The 21068-nt window shown below is 41.2% G+C and overlaps 2 protein-coding genes across 5 annotated transcripts in view; both read right to left on the reverse strand.

Annotated features, from left to right (window-relative positions):
• The window catches only part of col12a1b (collagen, type XII, alpha 1b), a 78096-nt gene extending 71892 nt beyond the window's left edge, over positions 1-6204 (reverse strand). For 3 of the 4 annotated variants that reach the window (XM_066678002.1, XM_066678001.1, XM_066678003.1), the window contains exons 1-5: positions 6078-6204; positions 4751-4863; positions 1018-1137; positions 750-893; positions 595-651 (exon numbers count right to left, since the gene is read on the reverse strand). In XM_066678002.1, the coding sequence (XP_066534099.1) occupies positions 595-651; positions 750-893; positions 1018-1137; positions 4751-4829 (400 nt within the window). In that variant the 5' untranslated portion in view covers positions 4830-4863; positions 6078-6204. The remainder of the gene's footprint in view (positions 1-594; positions 652-749; positions 894-1017; positions 1138-4750; positions 4864-6077) is intronic. The other variant, XM_066678005.1, reaches the window with a different exon arrangement.
• A 3994-nt stretch (positions 6205-10198) lies between these two features.
• Positions 10199-19940, reverse strand: cox7a2b (cytochrome c oxidase subunit 7A2b). Its single transcript, XM_066677653.1, has 5 exons — positions 19750-19940; positions 19441-19545; positions 17698-17787; positions 15203-15287; positions 10199-11914 (listed from the first exon to the last, which is right to left on the reverse strand). Exons 2-5 carry the CDS (start codon positions 19456-19458, stop codon positions 11856-11858), a joined length of 252 nt encoding a protein of 83 aa, XP_066533750.1. The 5' UTR covers positions 19459-19545; positions 19750-19940; the 3' UTR covers positions 10199-11855.
• Between the last annotated feature and the right edge of the window lie 1128 nt (positions 19941-21068).

Consider the following 21068-nt stretch of genomic DNA (forward strand, 5'->3'; position numbering starts at 1 on the left):
CGCAGTTCCTGCTGTGTTAGCTCTGAGCTATACACTTACAGGACTTAGTTGACATGGTTTGAGGTCTGATTATTTATGCATGCAGTGTGCACAGTAGGAATTGCATGGTATACAAGTATCTGTACGTTATGCTAACCTTGTCTTGACCGATCAGGTATATTTAGGAGAAAACTCTCACAGTTAACTAAACCCGACATGACTAATCGGTGTGGGAGCTGCTGGTGTGTCCCCTCTGTCTCGAGAAGGAAAGGAAAAGTGAAGAATCCGTTGAGGAGGAGGAGGAGGAGGAGAGCGCACTGTTCTCATAAAGGGAGACGCTATAACAATTTCCACTTCTCTGGACTTTTTCAGTGACCTTGGCTTTATTCAGGCCAGGCATGAGGGGCCCACCAACTCAGACGCTGAGTGACTCACTTTATCAAGCCAAACTAACAAGCTCAACGAAATCAAGACTCACAGAGTAGTGAAACAGAGTGGAGCATTTCTAATGGTGACACATGAGTGGAAAGAGCCTAGAGGCTGAGGGAAGCCATGAATATAAAATGTGGTGAAAGAGAGAAAAGAGGATGAAAGACAAAAGACAGATGCACTTACTGACTGCATCTGAAACTTGAGGCCTTCTGGGACTCCCGTCAGAGCCACTCGACTGAACTAGGAGCAAACAAAGAATAAAAATTAATTAAGTGCAATAAAAAAAAACAAAAGAAAAGAACAGAACACAGAACACAGTCGTCCAACACACAACTTACTTGTAATCTGACCCGATATGGGTAAACTCTCTTCTGATCCAGAATATGAAAGTATGGTTACTACATAATCCACATCAGGGGTTAAGTCTGTGATGGATGTTCTTGTCACAGAGGCAGGGAGTGTAAACTCTTTCACAGTTACATCTACGGTGAGAGCAGAACCAAGAACAATGAGATGTAGTCGGACTTGAATCATCTTTCAAATAGATTGTCAGAAGTTACTTGGTTGTTAAATCAAAGCTGAAACCCAACGTGAACGACCACTCACCAGTATCTGACAGCACTTGTATTCTAAAGCCCTCTATCCTCGTGGGGGGCAGCTTCCATGTCATCTGTACCGTGTTCTCATTTAAAATTTTAAACCTCAAATCCGACGGAGACATTACAGCTGAAAGAAAGGTAGCTCAATCAATGTCGAGAACAAATTAAAAACAGAATGTATTTCAGATAAGAATACACAGAGGTCCCAACGATCAACACTTCATTTCCGAAGTTGGCAAGTTCATTGTTGGGGAGGAGTAACGACAAGAAAAAACAAGAAGCGACGCCATTTTGGATCAAAATGACATCTGTTTGAGCCGTCTGGCCGCAGACAGGCCACAGACTAACTCAAGCACACACACACACAGACCAAAACGAGGGGTCCACAAAGACCCGAACAATGCCAAGTATTTCACAGTTTGCATGCAGTCACAGCAGCCAGTCCAACACAGCTGAACGTACTGTGGTGAACTGCTGTATAACTGTTTCCAATGAAACATATGGAGAAATTGATTGTACAATGGACAGGTGTCAATTGAAAACAGCATGTCGGTTTATATCGCTCACAGTTTTAAACTAGAATGACAATCCATTGCAAACCTCATAAAAGAATACACGAGGTCAGTAGCGACACTCGTGTACGTTCTTTTCCACAGTTATATCGAACAACACGACTCAAACGAAGATACACACGAGGCGACTGATGTGCGAAACGAAACACACAGAAAACAAACAAAAAGGATCTAGGTGGAGCGGGTTGTTGGTCACATTGGACAGACAGTGGCAGGACCTGTCCAATGCACATGTACATGAAAAGTTGTTTGCAACAACTTGTAGGTTCCATGTACAAGACGAACTACACTTAGAACATACTCCCAAATATTTCAAAGTGATATTCTTGGTATGTTGTTTTGTTGTACTCAGATCTGGCAGAGTACAGCTGTGTGTTTTTCCTGTGCCTGTGAATGTGCATGTAGGTTAAGAATATCACAATAAAATATTCTGTGAAGCCATGGCTCTAGTCAAATGGTGACCAAAGCCAAAGCTTGACCAGGGCAGGGACATTTTAAAAATAAAATCCACCAACCTGGTTGACCAACTCAACTCTGGTGCTGGCTTCCATTTCTGATTCCAATTGGGCCCCAAAATCCTCAACCCCTAGCTTTCAGCTCCTCGTACACACACGACCTTATTACTCACTGTCTAGATTAGTGCAGGCCATTCATCGCGGGTGATTTTAGAGCAACACTTACGTATTTAATACGAGGGATGGGCTTTTGTTTTTACCATGTACAGGCTTTTTTTAGATTAATATAATTCAAACAGAGAGGCATGGTGGCACAGTGAGTGGCACAGCAGGGAGGGTCACTGCCACACAGCTCCACGGCCCGGAGGTTGTGGGTCCAATCACTGTTTCGGGTCATTGTCTGTGAGGAGTGTTGGGTTTTCTTCCTCGGTGTGCTCCCTCCGGGTGCTCCAGTGTCATCCCACAGTCAGTAAACACATGTTGGATGGTGGATTGGCTATTTAAAAGCTGTGTGAGAGTGAGTGGGTGAATGGGTGAATGATGGACCTATGAGGAATCATCTACAACATCTACATATCTTTTTTTTTTATAGTAGTCCGCATATGCCATATTCAAATGCCATATCTATTATTAAATAAACAAACATTAACCTACTTTATTCGATATTTTTATAGCTATGCCCATCCCTGTTTATGGAGAATTAGCCTTATAGAAGAACATTAACCCATAGGAGGCAATGTTGAGACAGTATTTCACTATGACTCACTAAGTCATCTCACGTTTTCTCGTTCCTAGAAGAAAGATTAATGAAGCTTTCTCTCCATCACCAATGGAACTGTTTTTTTATAACTATCATCATCCTTAGGCCTGATCAACGCTTCAGACCGAGGAATCATAATCACATATACATCAGATGTTCCTGATTATTACCAAAAGGACTCCTTTGTTCACAGGGAGACGTCAGAAATGCTGGAAGTGTGCTTTATTCTTTGAAAAACCCATGATTTGTGAAACTCATATTTTGTCAGTCTGCTCCATAAGAACGGAGAAAGATGAAGGGGAAAGTTGGCCTCCGGACCGTGATCGTGGATGAAAGCGGTAAAATGTTCCATCCTGCTTTCCACTGAACACCAGCAATGCTTCATTTTGAAGCTCAACTGTGATAAAGTCCAGTCGTAGCTTTACATTTTTTTTTTCCTTCCTTTTCAGAGAGTACAAAAAAAAAATCTGCCACATGATATAGATTACCTGTCCTGGGCTGTGGAATATAATCCTTTACTCTGAATATATATATTTATATGATTGCTGGTCACAAAAATAGACATAGACAGCTCTTCGTATGAGCTCATCGGTTTTATTATAATGTTCTAACACTGAATTATTCATTCCTTTCATTGCTTTAAAAAAAATCAATCTCAGTACTGAACTCCCTCCACCTAGTGGCCAAGATGAAACACTACAACCCTGTTTGCAGGATGTAGATTACTCCCAACGCCGCCGCTGGTAGCAGAGTGGTACAGCAGCTTGTATGGTTTTCTTCTCTAAATAAGCCTTAGCTATTGGTCCCCTCACAACAGAGAGTCTTAAAGGTATAATTCATGACTCATTCAACAGGACACAAGTACTGAATAATGTATAATATATGCACAGACAAATAGAATAAAGAGTGCTCCCAAGTGGGCTGACCCAGTCATGAGGAGATCCCCGGTGACGCCTCGTCTATCCCAGGATGGGAGTCTTAAAGAAACTCACTGGCTGTCCCTATATCTCCGCACAGATCTGTGGCAGATCAGGGTAGTTTGTGTTTTCCTCCAGGGCTTTAAGCTATTCAGTGGCACTGCATTAGCTGCAGTCAAAAAGGAAGTGGTGGGTTGGTCTCAGGTGTCTTTAGGGTGTGTGTGAGACTTAAAGAGGGGGTGGAATTGAATTGGTAACAAATAATAATTGGGAAAGAAAGTTCAGCCAAAAACGGAATAAAAAAATGATTACAGATTTTAAAATAGAATTAAAAATAAAACAAATCTTTACAAATTTAAGATTCGAAGTTTAGAGAGAGAGAGAGAGAGAGAGAGAGAGAGAGAGAGAGAGAGAGAGACAGAGAGAAAGAGAGAGAGAGACAGAGAGAGAGAGAGAGAGCGAGAGAGAGACAGAGAGAGAGAGAGAGAGAGAGAGAGAGAGAGAGCGAGAGAGAGAGAGAGAGAGAGAGAGAGAGAGAGACAGAGAGAGAGAGAGAGAGAGAGAGACAGACAGAGAGAGAGAGAGAGAGTGAGAGAGACAGAGAGAGAGAGAGAGAGAGCAAGAGAGAGAGAGAGAGAGCAAGAGAGAGAGAGAGAGAGAGAGAGAGACAGAGAGCAAGAGAGTGAGAGAGAGAGAGCGAGAGCGAGAGAGACAGAGAGAGAGAGAGAGCAAGAGAGTGAGAGAGAGAGAGAGAGAGAGAGAGAGAGAGAGAGAGAGAGAGAGAACACAAATATGGAAGGAATAAAGGGTAATTAAAAAAAGATAATAGAGAGAAATTAAGAGAGAAATATAATCAAAACTAACTTTAGGAGACTTTAGGAGTGTTGGAGATACACAGAGAGACACAGACGGGGTGGGGGTGGGGGACGGGGAGTGGAGGGGGAGAGAAAAGATAAGAATTAAAAGAGATATTTTAGAAAAGTGAAAGAGAGGGGAAAAGGAGAGAAGAAAGAGAGATAAATAAGTATTTCTTTACCTTGACTCTGAGCTTTGAGAGATGACAGCAGTGTCAGAGTGATGAAGGCAGACACCACTTTCGCCCTCATCTTCATCATTAATGTCTGTCTGTCTCAGCAGCGCATGAATGTTCTGTAACACAAACACATGCAGTTATTAACAGCACTAGGTCCATTACAGACTGAAAATCACAAGCCACCAGGTGAAATCCACTCCCCATCCATCTCCCTTTACCTCACTCTATTCCTGCATTAGTCCCAACAACTCCAATCTGTCTCACAATCTCCTCTCTTTCTCCTCCCTCTTTCTTAGTCTCAATCTTACCTCCCAATGCCTCACTCTCTTCACCTTCTCTCTCTGAATATCTCTAACTGAGTTTAGTCCATTCTCTGCATTTTCCCTCTCTCTCATCACATTTTTCAGCATTTTCTCAACATTTTTTTGTCTCCTCTCTTCTATGAATTCCTTTCTTCCTCTCTCTCTCCTTTCCATGACATTTTCTCTCTTTAACTGTTCTTCTGTGTACTCTCTCTCTCTCTCTCTCTCTCTCAAACACTGTATTATATCTCTATCAACTTCAGCCCACTCCTCACAGACCTTAATCTAGTTCACATTTTTAATTCTGTTCCAGCTACTGACGCACCTGGATGCGACTGATCCGCATCCCCCCTGCCGTAGGTGAGTCTGGAGCTGGAACAGAGCTACAAACGTGGATAAGAAATCCAAGAGGAATGTTCTGGAAATCCAAATTAAACCCCAAACACCTCCGACTCGGCTTCAAGAGACGCCATAAAAATAATCCGGCAATAACACCCCACATTTCACATGGAACTCATTATTAAAGACTTTTTATAGATATTAACAGAGTTAAGAGTCTCGTTCAACACGTAAAATCACTAATAAAAACTCTTTTACCTACAATACCCCTCATCTCCACTCTTACACACCGTTAAATTACTTTAAAAAGCTCCCGTTCCAGTGGAAAATCACACAAAATTAACTCATAAATGACTCCAACACACGTAGTCCAAGTCCATGTGAGTGTCGTAATACATTCACACCTTCGTTCATTCATTTATTTGATGTCCTGTAACACAATACTGATATAATACCCAGGAACCGGCAAATAATAAAGACTCATAAATATTCAGCACCAGTATTTAAAAGAGCTTTAGAGATCCCCAACATAATATCAGCTCTTATTAAAGTATTAGCTCTAACACTGCACAGAACATCACCCTCAAGTCGGCACTTACCAAATCCTAGACCGCGTCCAAAGAAAGAAAGAAAGAAAAGAACAATCACTAATTCATCACAGAGTCTCACAAAATCAAGAGGATTCTGACCTGATGTAACAGCCCTTGTCTGTCTTGCTTTAGTGGTTACTGTGAAAAAGCACAGGTTTCTTCAGAGATGCCCCGCTGCAGTGTGATGGTTTCTGGAGGAGGAGCAGGGGGGGTTTCGTCCAGGGACGTCCCAGATAGGAAGCCTGTTTCCAAATGGGCAGAATCTCGCCACAATCTGCTACTTAATAGGGGGCTGTGCCCCAACTCCTGTTTCACTAGTGCGAGCTCTTACGACATCCAGTGGTTTGTGGAGAGCTGCCACGGATTGATAGGCTTTGTAACGGCCTGGAGTAAGGAGGGGGTGTGTGTGTGTAGGGGGGGGATACACTTCTGGAAACTTTAGCTGCATTCCTTTGGAGTGATGGTCATCTGCGTGTGTGCGTTAGTCCCATGCAGGTCATCTGGAGGAATAAAAGCTGGAGTCATTCTAGATTGCAGACACCCTCACTGCACACACACACACACACACACAGAAATGGAAATTTGTAAACATCATTGTTACACTGGGTTATAAAACACTTATAAGAACCGTCTCTGGAAGGACGTCGTCATTGGAAGATAATGCTGTAAACAGCTGCAGTCAACAACCAGACATCATCAGAACCTTGAATAGAAAACATCTTAGTAATAAAATGAAGTAATAACAGCTTAAGAATATAAAATAATGAGTGTTACTTCAATATATAAAAATATACTCTGTTGTTTAAAATGATTGACTAAAATAAACGTTTTCTGTGAGTGTTTATGGAACATTAATTAGTCCTTGGTCGATATCAGTGGTTTAACTATCACAGTTCAATGAGAATCAAAAATCAAATACAAACCTTTTTCCTCTCCCTCGCAGTGGAAGATTACAGCTGGATGTGTCCATTTATGTGAAGAGGGCGCCCCCAGGCGACCACACGGAGAAATGCACCGTGGAGCAAAGTGTATAGACTGAGGCATGGATGAAATTAATCATTGACTTTTATTCTTTATAATGGAAAACCTTCATTCAGGACCCTGTTTAGTCTCCGTCTGGAAAAAACGAGCAAATATATCCAAACCTAGGGTGACCATATTTGAGGTTTCAATAAAGAGGACACATGGGGCAGGTTGGAAATTTAGTACATGAACTCTTTAACACGATAAAAAAAATGCATTTTTGGACAGATTCCTTTCCATTCAACATTTGGCCCTGAGCAAAAATGATGAAGTAGTATTTTTGTCATTTCTTAACAGTTTATTATCGTTGAAAACCTGTTATTTTCTGTTCATACCGCTTATCCAGTTCAGGGTCGCGGTGGGTCCAGAGCCTACCTGGAATCATTGGGCACAAGGCGGGAATACACCCTGGAGGGGGTGCCAGTCCTTCACAGGGCAACACACACACTCACTCACACACCCACGCGGACACAGGGAGAACACACCACACTCCTCACAGAAAGTCACCCGGAGGAAACCCACGCAGACACAGGGAGAACACACCACACTCCTCACAGACAATCACCCGGAGGAAACCCACGCGGACACAGGGAGAACACACCACACTCCTCACAGACAGTCACCCGGAGGAAACCCACGCAGACACAGGGAGAACACACCACACTCCTCACAGACAGTCACCAGGAGGAAACCCACGCAGACACTGGGAGAACACACCACACTCCTCACAGATAGTAACCCGGAGGAAACCCACACGGACACAGGGAGAACACACCACACTCCTCACAGACAGTCACCCGGAGGAAACCCACGCGGACACAGGGAGAACACACCACACTCCTCACAGACAGTCACCAGGAGGAAACCCACGCGGACACAGGGAGAACACACCACACTCCTCACAGACAGTCACCCGGAGGAAACCCACACAGACACAGGGAGAACACACCACACTCCTCACAGACAGTCACCCGGAGGAAACCCACGCAGACACAGGGAGAACACACCACACTCCTCACAGACAGTCACTCGGAGGGAACCCACGCGGACACAGGGAGAACACACCACGCTCCTCACAGACAGTCACCCGGAGGAAACCCACACAGACACAGGGAGAACACACCACACTCCTCACAGACAGTCACCCGGAGCGGGAATCGAACCCACAACCTTCAGGTCCCAATGAGGCAATCACCTCATTGTATCAACCAAAGGTAGGTACAGACTTGATAAATAATCAGAGCTTCGCTGGGATCCAGACATTTATGTAAAAATACTTATATTTTATAAAGCCTGGCTGATAAAACGTGCTGTATGTGAGAACTATAAATCAGTCTCTCCCCTGTCACGACTAAAGTTAATGTTAAACAGAAAAGCTGCGCAGATGTAACTGGATTACCTCAGAAGGTCAGTAACGGTCAGGTGTGTCCGTGTATTTGTGTCGTTATAGGGACAGAAGTGACGACTTTCAGTTTTTTTGTGACACAGAAACGCTTCCAAATAGGAAGAAGAGACTATGATAAATTACCTTAACAACCTTCAACACATTTCTGTTCGAGGCTCCAGTAAAACACTGATGTGGAGCGGAGCTCGTCTGAAAGTGATGTAAGCCCAAGGAGGTGCGCGCGGCGAAGTGTGTCTCATTTCTGCTCTGAGCTCCGACCCCTTGAACACTTGATCCCGACACGCCCTCGTTGCTCACCTACAACAACGTCATCGAAGTGCACACTTCAAGAGTGGGATTAGGGCTTATTATAAGAATTGGGACAGGGGAAAAACTGTGAACGGCAAAATCATGGAGTGTTGGAATCCCGGTCCCGAAAAGAGGACATGCCCGGCGAAAAGAGGACGTCTGGTCACCCTATCCAAACCTATCAAAACACCCTTAACAGTTAAACAAAAATAAGTACCACATACCATTCAGTTTTAAATTACATACACCATTCAATGAACAACATGTTTTATCTAGTTAGCTAACAACGTGGGCATTTCTGCTTTGAAACTGCAGAGACAGCGAGGTTTCATCATAAACCTAAAGAAACAATCCTGTCAATAGACTTTCTGCAGGGAGGGGACAGAGGGGTGGCCGTGCGTGGACTAACTATCGCTACATTCATAGACCCAAACACAGTGATACTAAATAAAGGTAAAGGTGAATTTTCTGTGAAATACCTTCCAAATATATTGGATTTAAACGATGACCGTGAGGCTACGAGGAAGACTACAAGCAACCTCGACTAAAATATTTTAACTATGAAAGTTACATTGATTATTATGTTAAAAATTCTTAATCCTTATTACATTTTTTTCAGACAGACTAAATAAGAGGACTCATCGGAAGAACTGCGATTAGTGATGGGAATTTCGGCTCTTTTTGGGGAGCCGGCTCTTTTGACTCGGCTCTTCATAAAGAGCCGGCTCTTTCGGCTCCTAAATGGCTCTTTGTTTTACCACTTATTTCCACTGGTACAGAACAATATTACCTACATTTTACATGACTATATGGACAAAATATTATTGTTCAATATTAAAAATAATAAATAGTGTGGCAATGGCCAATTGTTTTTATGTCTGTCTTGTAATAACTCACTGATTGCACTCACACATTCAATTGTATAAATAACTGGATTTTTATTTAAACACCTTAATTAAAAATCACTTGTAAACTCTGAAATACAGCCAATGGAACCCAAAAAGGTAGGTATTACAAAACAGCTTATTAATTTAAATAATCATCCATTTCTGGGAAATAAAATAAATAAATACTCTGCAAAGTGCACAACAGCAGCATTCAACGGTGGTGATTAAAACAACCACAACCGTCAACAAACATTTAACTGATTTAACATATTCTTAATCTATTTTCTGGAAGGCAGATTGGCATTCAGGAAAACCAAGTGTCTCAGCTCGGAGGGTCGGAGGGTTGGTGCTTGCTTGTTGTTCTCTGATTGGTTGAATGATAAGCCTTAGAAAAAATGGCTCGGTCTTAGACGGGAACCGGCTCTCATCGTTCACTTACAAGAGCCGGTTCTTTGAATCGGTTCGTTCGCGACCGACACATCACTAACTGCGATCAGTCAGAGGCGTTCAGGTGACCGTTGAAGTTTAAATTTGAAGCGAGTGCTGCAGACCAAAAACAGTTAGCCATATTTGCTTACACTTATATATATATATATATATATACACTTATATATATATATATATATATATAGAGAGAGAGAGAGAGAGAAAGAATTTAAGTATAAAATAGAATCACACCTGGAGTAACAATAATTTAATATTTTTGAAATATCTTCTTTAGATTCACTTTGTCACAAAACAGCCCTGATAGCAAGGAGACGGCGGACCACTGTTGACCCACTGAGGGCAAAGTTGGAGGTCCACTAGTGTTTTACACAGCGTTTTCTGGGCGGACCGCTGGTGATTAAACAGAATTTTAGACAAAAAAAGCTAGATTTTAGCCCTTTTCCATTCACAGTCCAACTTACATTTTTTCCCTTCATTGGGTTCTTTTGTTATTGATTAGTAAATCATTTTAATCCAGCACAGTGTCAACCTTTTCAGCATAATCATTTTATATCAGTCTTATACTCATTATTATATCTCTCATAGTTGTTGGTAATATTTGTATTAGTTTTTTCAGAATAAAAGTCCCTGTGAATGTAAAATCTGTTTGAGATTATAAATGAGTTATATCCTGTACAGGACAGTAATCTGAGTGGTCCGATGGTGGACCAGCAGTGGTCTACAGTCAGTTGTGTGCCAGCTTTTTTATGCCAGTGGACCGATATATGCTGAAAATAAGAATATATGGAGATGAAAATAAGTTAGCTACCTGTATTAATTCTATTCCATTTTCCCCACACTTACACAACTTACAAAAGTTAGTGATCTGCAGCTTGTTTTCTTCTCTTAGGCCATCAGCCATACTGTGTGAAAATACATTCTCATTCGTTATCCGAAACCAGTTCAGAGTTGCAGTGGGTCTGAACGCAAGGCAGGGACACACCCTGGACATTGCTCCAGTACTTTTTCATAACTTTCCTTGAGAAAACATTAACTGATGAAAATAGTGAAGTCTATATGAAAAGAAGAAATACCAGTGAAGATTTGAAGCATATTCAGTTGTAATAGAATTGAAGCTTTACTGTGTCCATCCATAGGAAATATTCCTGTTAACACATTTTAATTTCTTAAAGCAGTCACAGAGAGTAACCACAGAAAAGGGTTATGAACACAGTGCCCAGCAGGCTTCTGACCGCCATGACCCAGATCAGAAATATGGGGTTACAAACTATGGATGAACGAACGTCAGAACACATGTTTATGGGTGGTTTTGTAGTCAATAAACCAAATGTGTGTTATTGGTTCCCGTCTAAAACAACTGTAGAGAAAGCAAGTCTAAAAAATGATTATATTAACTTTACCAAACGGTTAACCCTACAGCTACTGTAAATATTTTACACCTGGGTGAGTGCTGTTCCACAGGATTAGTTTGGTATTTTTTTATATTTATCTTAATTATTCTCTCAATATTGTTGCCCAATCTACAGGTGGCATTTTAAATAAAATACTGCTATGACATTGAGTTTAACTAAGAGAAATACACGATGAACACTGGAGAAGATAAATATTTTGAAGATGTCAACTCATAGAACAGGATTTCGCACCAATTTCCATGAAGACACACAAAGGGCAAAGTGTCATGGGAGGCAGAGTTTATTGTCCACCGCTACACTGCATGTAGATTGGTCCCATTATGAAAAGAATAAATATACTCCATGAAAATACATCCTTATACTCCTTACAACTTGTACATGGACATTTAGTCAGAATTAAATCCAGAAGTATGAATTATTCCTTCTTCCTTGGGAGTGCCGCCTTGCCCAGCTCATACAGTACGATCAAGGCTCCTGTGAGACACAGACAAACAGACGAAATCAGCAGTGTGTAGAAAAACTGGGGTAAGAACAATCTAACGTAGGAGTTTAATGTTTTACTAATAACAGCCGAACCAACAACAGCAGGGCTGTATGTACAGTCATATGAAAGATTTGGACATTGCTGATCAGGTGACACCTGTGGTTGTTTTTTTAAAGTAAATTCAAATACACATGATTTTACATTCGAGAAAACAAAATTTGCTCAAAGACATTTGCCCCCAAAGTGTTTATTACTTGAACATAAAGCTTTTTAAAGAATTTGAAATTACAAATTATATACGCTGCCTACATTCTCCTGCTATTTTGTCATTTTATGGTAACTTTTGCTTAGTATTAAAAATTACAATAGTCATTGAGTGGGATAATGTTTGAATTTTGATTTACGTGTTATACATTAAAAAAAAAACACTTTAAAACGTTAGTAGGCAAGACAAGGAATGTTTATTTATAGAGCACCTTTCATACAAGAGAAATTCAAAGCGTTTATAGGGAAAAAAAAAAAAAAAGTTAAAAGCAAGAATAAAAATCATAGAAGTGCATTAAAACAATTAAAAGGAAATACATAAAGTGTACGTGATAAAAATGATTCAAACGATTAAAATGATACAATAAAAGAAAATAACTAAAAAAACTGCAGAGTATGTTAAACTGAGCTGAAAGCTGTTTAAATAGGAATGTTTAAAGGCTTTAAAGTGTCTAAAGTCGGGGCTCTTCTAATATTCTCAGTCGGCTGGTTCCATTTAAGAGCGGCACAGGAGCTAAACGCTGCCTCTCCATGTTTAGTTTTGACCAGAGGCAGGACTAATGCACTAGTTCCTAAAGATCTGAGAGCTCTGCTCGGCTCATATCTCTGTAGCAGATCTGATAAATACGCTGGTCCTACCCCATTAAGACATTTGTAGACCAGTAATAACACCTTAAAATCTATTCTGTAACAGACTATTTGAGGATGGGGGGGACGGGACGGGACGTGATCTCTTCTTTTGCTCCGAGTGAGAACTCTGGCAGCTGTATTTTGAATAAACTGAAGCTGTTTTATGTTTTTTTTTTTGGGACGTCCAGTTAAGAGGCCATTAAAGTAATCAATAAAAGCATGGATAAGTTTCTCCAGGTCTGGTTTAGTCAGAAAATCTCTAATCTCACTGATGTTCTTAAAATGGAAAAATGCTGATCTAGTAAGTGTTTTAATACGAGATTTAAACTGAGATCTGAGTCCATTAATACACCAATGTTAAGAGCCAATTCTTTAAGAGACATTTGAGGGTTCTCGATTCCAGATACGTAGCCAATCTTTGTCTCTCATTGCTGTTCCCAAATAGAATAATCTCCGTTTTATCTGTATTCAGCTGCAGAAAGTTGTGTCCCATCCTGTTATTAATGTGTTCAAGGCACTTGCTTAATGAGTCAACTGGGCCAGAGTCATTTGGGGACAGGGTCATGTAAATCTGAGTATCATCTGCATAGCTGTGATAGGAAAGGCCCATAGTCCTGTAGAATCTGGCCAAGAGGAAGCATATATAAATTAAACAAAAGTGGACCAAAAACATAACCCTGGGGGACACCACAGGCATTTTCTCCGAAGTATTATTTTCTATGTCTACAAAGTAGTTCCTGCCTTGCAGGTATGAAACAAGCTATTTCAGGACTGTTCCTGAGAGTCCAACCCAGTTTGCGAGTCTATCTATAAGAATCTTATGGTCAGTGGTACCAAAAGCAGCAGTGAGGTCAAGAGGTAATAGAAGAGATACCTTTCCAGACTCTGTATTTAAGCGAATGTCATTAATGACCTTGATTAGTGCAGTCTCAGTGCTGTGACTAGACCGGAACAAAGACTGGAATTTGGTATACTGTGAAACACACTCTTTAAAAAAATTTGGTTGTTAGTGTGTCAAGACTGCAAGTGGATGGTTTGCGATGACCAACGGTGTCTAACTCAATTAATTTCATTATTAACAGTACTGAACTCTGACATTTTAACTAAGGAGTCTTTATGAGGTGATGGAGAGGGTACAGACTCATTGTTGGATAAAGATGTACTAATCACTCGTCTGATATTCTGGATTTTAGTGTTAAAAAAGAATGCGAACTCATTACATTTCTCAGTTGATACAAATTCAGGGGCCATTGGTGTAGGTGAGTTAGTAAGTCTGTGGACCACGGTGAAGAGGATTTTGCTGTTGTTAGTGTTGTTGTTGATGATGCTAGAGAAATAGGATTGTCGTGTTTTGCATATTGTCGCGTTGTATTCACGTAGCCTATCTTTGCAGATTTCTTTGTGAATATGAAGACTTGTTTTACGCCATCTGCATTCTGCCTTGCGACATTCCCTCTTTGGGATTTGAATAACAGAAGCATTTCTCCATGGTGCTTTCTGTTTGCAAGACATAGCCTTCACTTTAACTGGCGCAATCTCACCCATAACATTTACGATTTTTTTAAATAAAACTATTCAGCAGATCATCAGAGTCGGATTGTTCACATGGTGTAGTGCACATTTTAACCATGAAGAGTGTAGCTGTGCAGTCTTTTATAATCCTTTTCTTGACACAAACCCTTCTGCCCGTGATGACTGGTGAGGCCCACATATCAAAGAACACACAGTAGTGATCTGACAACGCTACATCCGCAGTACATCAGTAGAAATAAAAGACAGCATCTCTGTATGTTCTGTACTTCCGAGGCCTGTAGACAGTTACAAGTAACATCTGTGGTGTCCCTTTCAGAACTACACAGAGGTACTCGAATGTTGTGAAGTCACCAAATGATAACTGCTTGCACTGAAAAGAACCATGGAACAGAGCAACTAGGCCTCCACCTTTTCTACTGGCACTAGATACATTTAAAAAAATGAAAGTTTGGAGGCGCCGACTCCATTAAGACAGTTGCAGCACTACATTCGTTTAGCCAAGTCTCAGTTAAAATGATAAAAACCAAGCCCATTTGCTGTAATAAATCATTAATTATGATTTGTTTGTGAGAGATCTGATATTTAAAAGAGCTAACTTAGTAACTCGTGTACTTTGCCACAGAATCTCTGTCTCACATTTTATATTCATCATGTCGTAGATCGACTACATTTCACAGTACACCTTTAATATTCAGCATATAAATAGTATGCCTTAAAAGTGTAATGATGCACCTGTAGTCACTCAGTGTTTACTGGTCAGGAGTGTCAAAACCCTCAAGTCTTTTGGTGATATACTCTCCACACAGAGCCATAGACAGGGTTCTATCTAAAAGTAGGTTGTCAGTATTTACCCATGATAGTGAGGCCCATTGTGGCACGATACAGGACAGCATCGCCAGCTCCACCCTTCAAATGAACTGGAATGCCATTATCCGCCTGTAGAGCAAACAGTTTTAACCCAAGAAGAAAAAGAAAAAGACAGCAATGAGGTGCTTTTTTCTCCATCACCATCATTGTAATAGCATTTCTACCAATGGTAAATTTAGAAGATGTGTAGCCTACTTCAAAGACAACTAGAAGCGTGAAGTAGATATTTTTACGCTGTGTTTAAAGCCAGGTGATGCTACTAGTGATGCACCGATCTGCATGTCCAAAGGTTTTTAACACCATCTTATTCAATGAATACAGCTACTTGAAGATGTTCCTATTCTGGACACAAACGTTCAATTCTGCATACACAGCTCCAATGATCTCTGAAATGCAGGGATCACATGCTCAATGCCAAATTAGGACTGGAGGGAACTAAACTTTCAACATGGTCTCACAAATCTTTAGTATGGGAATGGAAATCCCATCAATGTTTCAACATCTATTATCATACTTTTCCAGAAAAGATACTTCAAAAGAACAGAGTTTTTGACCAAAGAACCACCTCATAATACACCCCCCACCCCCACCCACCTCAAAAAATGTCCCCTGTTAATAAGAACCTGTAAACCCCAGTCAATCTCAAGGTCAGTACAGGACTGATCGGGTGGTACCACATCGGTGCATCACTAGATTGTACTTCTGCTGCTTGTGCTAGATTAATCCGAGCCATTAGACTCACAGGTAAACACACCATGCTCAGGTTAGTTGATTAATGCCTTGTTCAGACAAGAAATACTTATCTGTCCAGCTATGTGTCGGACTCAGTTCAAGTGTAATAGACCTGAGTATGAAGTGAACACACAAACACACACACATAGGGTCTTCTAACAGCGCATAATGAACCCTACATTACTGATAAGCCATTTGATTTGATGACATGCATTTAGCGATCGGGGACTGTCCAAATGTCAAAGGAAGGACACTTCCTAGTACATCGGGAAGTGTTTTGGTCAGTTCCCCAGCTGCTATTAATCAAGTAGCAGGTGACTTTGAGAAAGCCTTGAACGTTTGACCTGAAATTTTAATTCAAAGTTAGGTTTAAAGGACAGCAATGGAATAATCAGGAACAGTCTGATTGCAAAAACAATGGAAAAGGAAAAATGAGACAAATGTCAACTGTATAGACGTCCATTAGGAAGTAGAGTCAGACTGATGTATGGTTTGGCCAATCCTGACTTTTTATAAGATGCATAGGATATTTCCTCACCATTTGCTGCTCTCGAAATTGATCTAACGTGTTTATGAAGTCCCAATGTCTGTAACTAGGTTTAAAAATAAAATAAATAATAAATCCCAAGTGCCTTTGTCCAGAATGCTAGGCATTCTCTCTGTGCTCACAGCTGAAAAAGCACCGTTTTGGAGGATTTTAGACAATGAGTAAAACACCAAATGTTGAAAAGCATGAACTGAGATGAGGATAATGCTTTAGTCCTGCTCCATAGGTCAGTAATATCGACTTATTTTTTGCTGTAGACGGATCTGACTCTAAATTCGGGAAGGAAAGCTAATTGCTAAAGTGCTACAAAAACTAAAATCCAGTATCAAATGAGGTTCTGTGGTAATTCAAACAGTGATTACAAACTTAGACATGTTACACTTCATCCACTCCCAAACAGTCGTTTTTACTCCTCAAACAAACGGACGGATAATGCAGAGCTTCTGAATGTAAACAAACTAGAGAACAGCATTTCCCCACAATCGTAGACGTCCCCTTTAACAGTTGATATTGGCAAACTGCAGTTATATAAGTGCTAGCAAAATAATTACGGATAATTACCAAGCTTCTTTTGGTCATGACAATACTGAGTCTGTAACCTTACGATGATTGTGCTAAACGTAAGACGTTCTGAGATTTAAGTACCGAGAATATTGTCTTGAAAATTGACTAGCGTATTTATAGTACTGTCTCAGTGTTATTTATTGTAAATCTTCTTGCATCATTTCACATGCTACTGCACACGTGCACTTTACGTTGTATTTTGTAGTTTGTTGTTCTGTGCAGCACCTTGGTCCTGGAGGTTATTAATGTGTGTAAATGGGATTCTGGTGGGTGACCCTTAAGTGTGGATCAAGCCACAGGTTGACAGTGAGCTGCATCCTCAAAGCAGAATATACACAGTTCAGTCCAACACACTGCCTGCCTCAAAGCTGCTGGACAGGCCTATCAGGAACACATCTCCTGCTGAACTGGCCACAGAGAACGTTTCTAACACCTGCGACTGGCACGCACAGAGTGAAACTGCGCCAGAGCCAATGCTTTCAGTTCAAATGGAATGAGGAAACAACAAAGCAGGTCTTTTTTAAAAAGGTGGGGAGCTCATAAATGGATAAAATCCTGGTGGTTCTGCTTTTAAACACTTTCAAATCTGAAAGGCTGTAAACTATGAATTAGGAGGAAGTAATACGCTACACGTACCTGGAACAGCTTTTGTTTCTGTGGAACTTTGTTCTCCACTTGGCGGAGAGTGGAGGTGGTGAGGGTCCGCCGAGCCAGCACCTGCAGCGCCTGACAACACGCAAACACACACACACTACTTTTTAAAACCCAATTACACTCCCTGCAGTGCACTGGAATATCTCTAGAGCATCCAGAACCTCTCAGCACAAGAACAGAAGTGTGTTTTATTCATTCTGGTCTAAAATACAAGGCTGAAGCTTGAGAGGGAGAGATATATATTCAATTATTAAACAGACTGGTACATGAACACACATAACTTCATAAAACACATAAAAGAAATAGGGAACCAAAGTAAAAAGTAGGTTTGTTCCTTGCACGAGTAAACGCTACACTATTATTAACCCAGTAATACGCCCAACACAATAAACATCATGAAAACAGATTTGTCCAAAGGATGATCACCATCCTCCTCATTATCATTTTGGGAAAACTGTCCACCATCAGCTCCGGTTTCCTCCCACAGTTCAAAAACACACGTTGCTAGGTGGATTGGCGACTCAAAAGTGAATGTGTGAGTGTTTGTGTGTGTTGCCCTGTGAAGGACTGGCGCCCCCTCCAGGGTGTATTCCTGCCTTGCACCCAATAATTCCAGGTAGGCTCTGGACCCACCGCGACCCTGAACTGGATAAGGGTTACAGATAATGAATGAATTAATTAATGAATGTCCACTATCAAGCTGTGACAGGTTGTGATTGTAGGCGTTTGAAATGGATAATAATATTCCTGCCCCTGAAATAGGACTTCACTAAGTGAATTTGATGTACACCACCAATGGTCTGTTTGATATTCTCCCTGTGTCTGCGTGGGTTTCCTCCAGGTGACTGTCTGTGAGGAGAGTGGTGTGTTCTCCCTGTGTCTGCGTGTGTTTCCTCCGGGTGACTGTCTGTGAGGAGTGTGGTGTGTTCTCCCTGTGTCTGCGTGAGTTTCCTCCAGGTGACTGTCTGTGAGGAGTGTGGTGTGTTCTCGCTGTGTCTGCGTGAGTTTCCGCCCTGTGAAGGACTGGCACCCCCTCCAGGGTGTATTCCCGCCTTGCGCCCAATGATTCCAGGTAGGTACCCACCGTAACCCTGAATTGGATAAGGGTTACAGATAATGGGTGGATGGATAAATAAAAAGCAATGAAGTATGAGCGCACATTACTTATTGAGGCCAACCTGTTTACTTTATGAAACCTGATTTAAAGTTACACAAGGTATTTCACTAGAGTACCTGTCTGGGTCATTGCAGCTCACCTCCCAAAGGTCACAGTCCCTAAATCCCAACCAATAGTTCACTGGTCAAGGTCACCTCCAGCAGGCGAACCACAACAACATTTACAGAGTTTCAGACACAGAGCGTGGTTTTATGAACAGATTTCCTCACGTCCAGACTGCACCTGTGCTGATGTCTTTGATAAAACAACTATCTTACCATGTTCTTCCCATTTTACAGTCATTAAGTAGTTAGAAAGTGAAACAGATTCCTTTACAGCGCCTTTAAAATGATGTAAGACTGTGCTATATCTGACTGATAAGGCGAGAGTGAATTTCCTCCTCCTGCTCGGTCTGTCCTTTAAGGCCTGACACACATTAAACCGGTAAAAATGCACCCTCTCCGTAAACAACCCCTGCTCTCAGACTCAGTACACACTGCGAGAAGAGCTAATCATAGGCTAGTGTTATAATAAAGACACTCAGAGACGTTTACTGTTGGTTTTCTCACCGTCAAATGAGCCTTCATCCTCCTCTCTCTCTCTCAGACCAAGGACACCGCAATGAGCCTCTCTCTGGTTCAGCCGTTATCACTCCTCTGCTGCCCCCTCCAGGTCTGGAGGTGAACTTACAGTATTAAACAAAGGGGGAAGTCTCAAAATATCCCATAGTCCCTACGCCCTAACTAGTGCACTAGGTATGTCATGTTAAAATAATGACTCCTGCGCCCAAACTATGTGAAAACACATTTTATATGGAAGCCAGTTCCCAATAATATACACACCAATCATCCATAACATAAAAATGTCGATTTTATCACCTCCTCTGAACACAGAGCTAGTCCATCTGTTGCTATGTATACTTTGTTTGTCCCCTTTCATTCCATTCTTCTGTGCTTAGGACCCCCATAGGGCAGGTATGATTTGGGTGCCGGATCATTCTCAATGACACAGACGTGGTGGTGGTATGTTAATGTGTGTGGTGCTAGCACAAGCGGATCAGACAACAGCAGTATTGGAGGACTAGAGGGCTAAGGCATGACTAATAGTGATGTGTCGGTCGCGAACGAACCGGTTCAAAGAGCCGGCTCTTGTAAGTGAACGATGAGAGCCGGCTCCCGTCTAAGACCGAGCCATTTTTTTCTAAGGCTTGTCATTCAACCAATCAGAGAACAACAAGCAAAGGTACCAATCAGCGAAGGGTTATACCACCAAGCAGGGAGGGGAGGGGTGGGTGGCAAGCAGGAGGAACGTGAAAAGGGAGAACCGGAGGGAGAGAAATGACCGAAAGGAAAAGAAGCAGTATTTTCAAAAACTGGGGAGATAATAACAGAGAGAAGAAACCGGATCAACCCCTCCGAGCTGAGACACTTGGTTTTCCTGAATGCCAATCTGCCTTCCAAAAAATAGTCGAAGAAAATATTAAATCAGTTAAATGTTTGTTGACAGTTGTGGTTGTTTTACCGTTGAATGCTGCTGTTTTGCACTTTGCAGAGTATTTGTTTATTTTATTACCCAGAAATGGATGATTATTTAATTTAATAAGCTATTTTGTAATACCTACTTTTGGGTTCCATTGGCTGTATTTCAGAGTTCACAAGTGATGTTTTATTAAGGTGTTTAAATAAAAATCCAGTTATTTATACAATTGAATGTGTGAGTGCAATCAGTGAGTTATTACGAGACAGACATAAAAACAATTGGCCATTGCCACACTATTTATTATTTTTAATATTGAACAATAATATTTTGTCCATATAGTCATGTAAAATGTAGGTAATATTCTTCTGTACCAGTGGAAATAAGTGGTAAAACAGAGCCATTTGGGAGAGCCATTTAGCCATTCATGAAGAGCCGAGCCAAAAGAACAGGTGTTGTGCCGAAAACAGACTCCCTGCCAGAATCCGACTCCCCTTCGCGTGCACGCGGCCCACGCAGCAGTACACGGACTTAACGGGTTACGCTCGCGATTCCTGTTATTTCTGTTTATAAAAAAAAATTGTTAATCTTTTATTTTCACTCACAGAAAACAGTGGCATCAAGCACTAGTTTCATTTTTATTTATTTATTTATTTTTACACTCAACCTATTTTTTACACAACCTTGTCCAACCACCAAGGGAATCTCTCATCATTGTCTA

The sequence above is a fragment of the Hoplias malabaricus genome, chromosome 7 (assembly GCF_029633855.1).
Source record: "Hoplias malabaricus isolate fHopMal1 chromosome 7, fHopMal1.hap1, whole genome shotgun sequence".
Classification (NCBI taxonomy): Eukaryota; Metazoa; Chordata; class Actinopteri; order Characiformes; family Erythrinidae; genus Hoplias; species Hoplias malabaricus.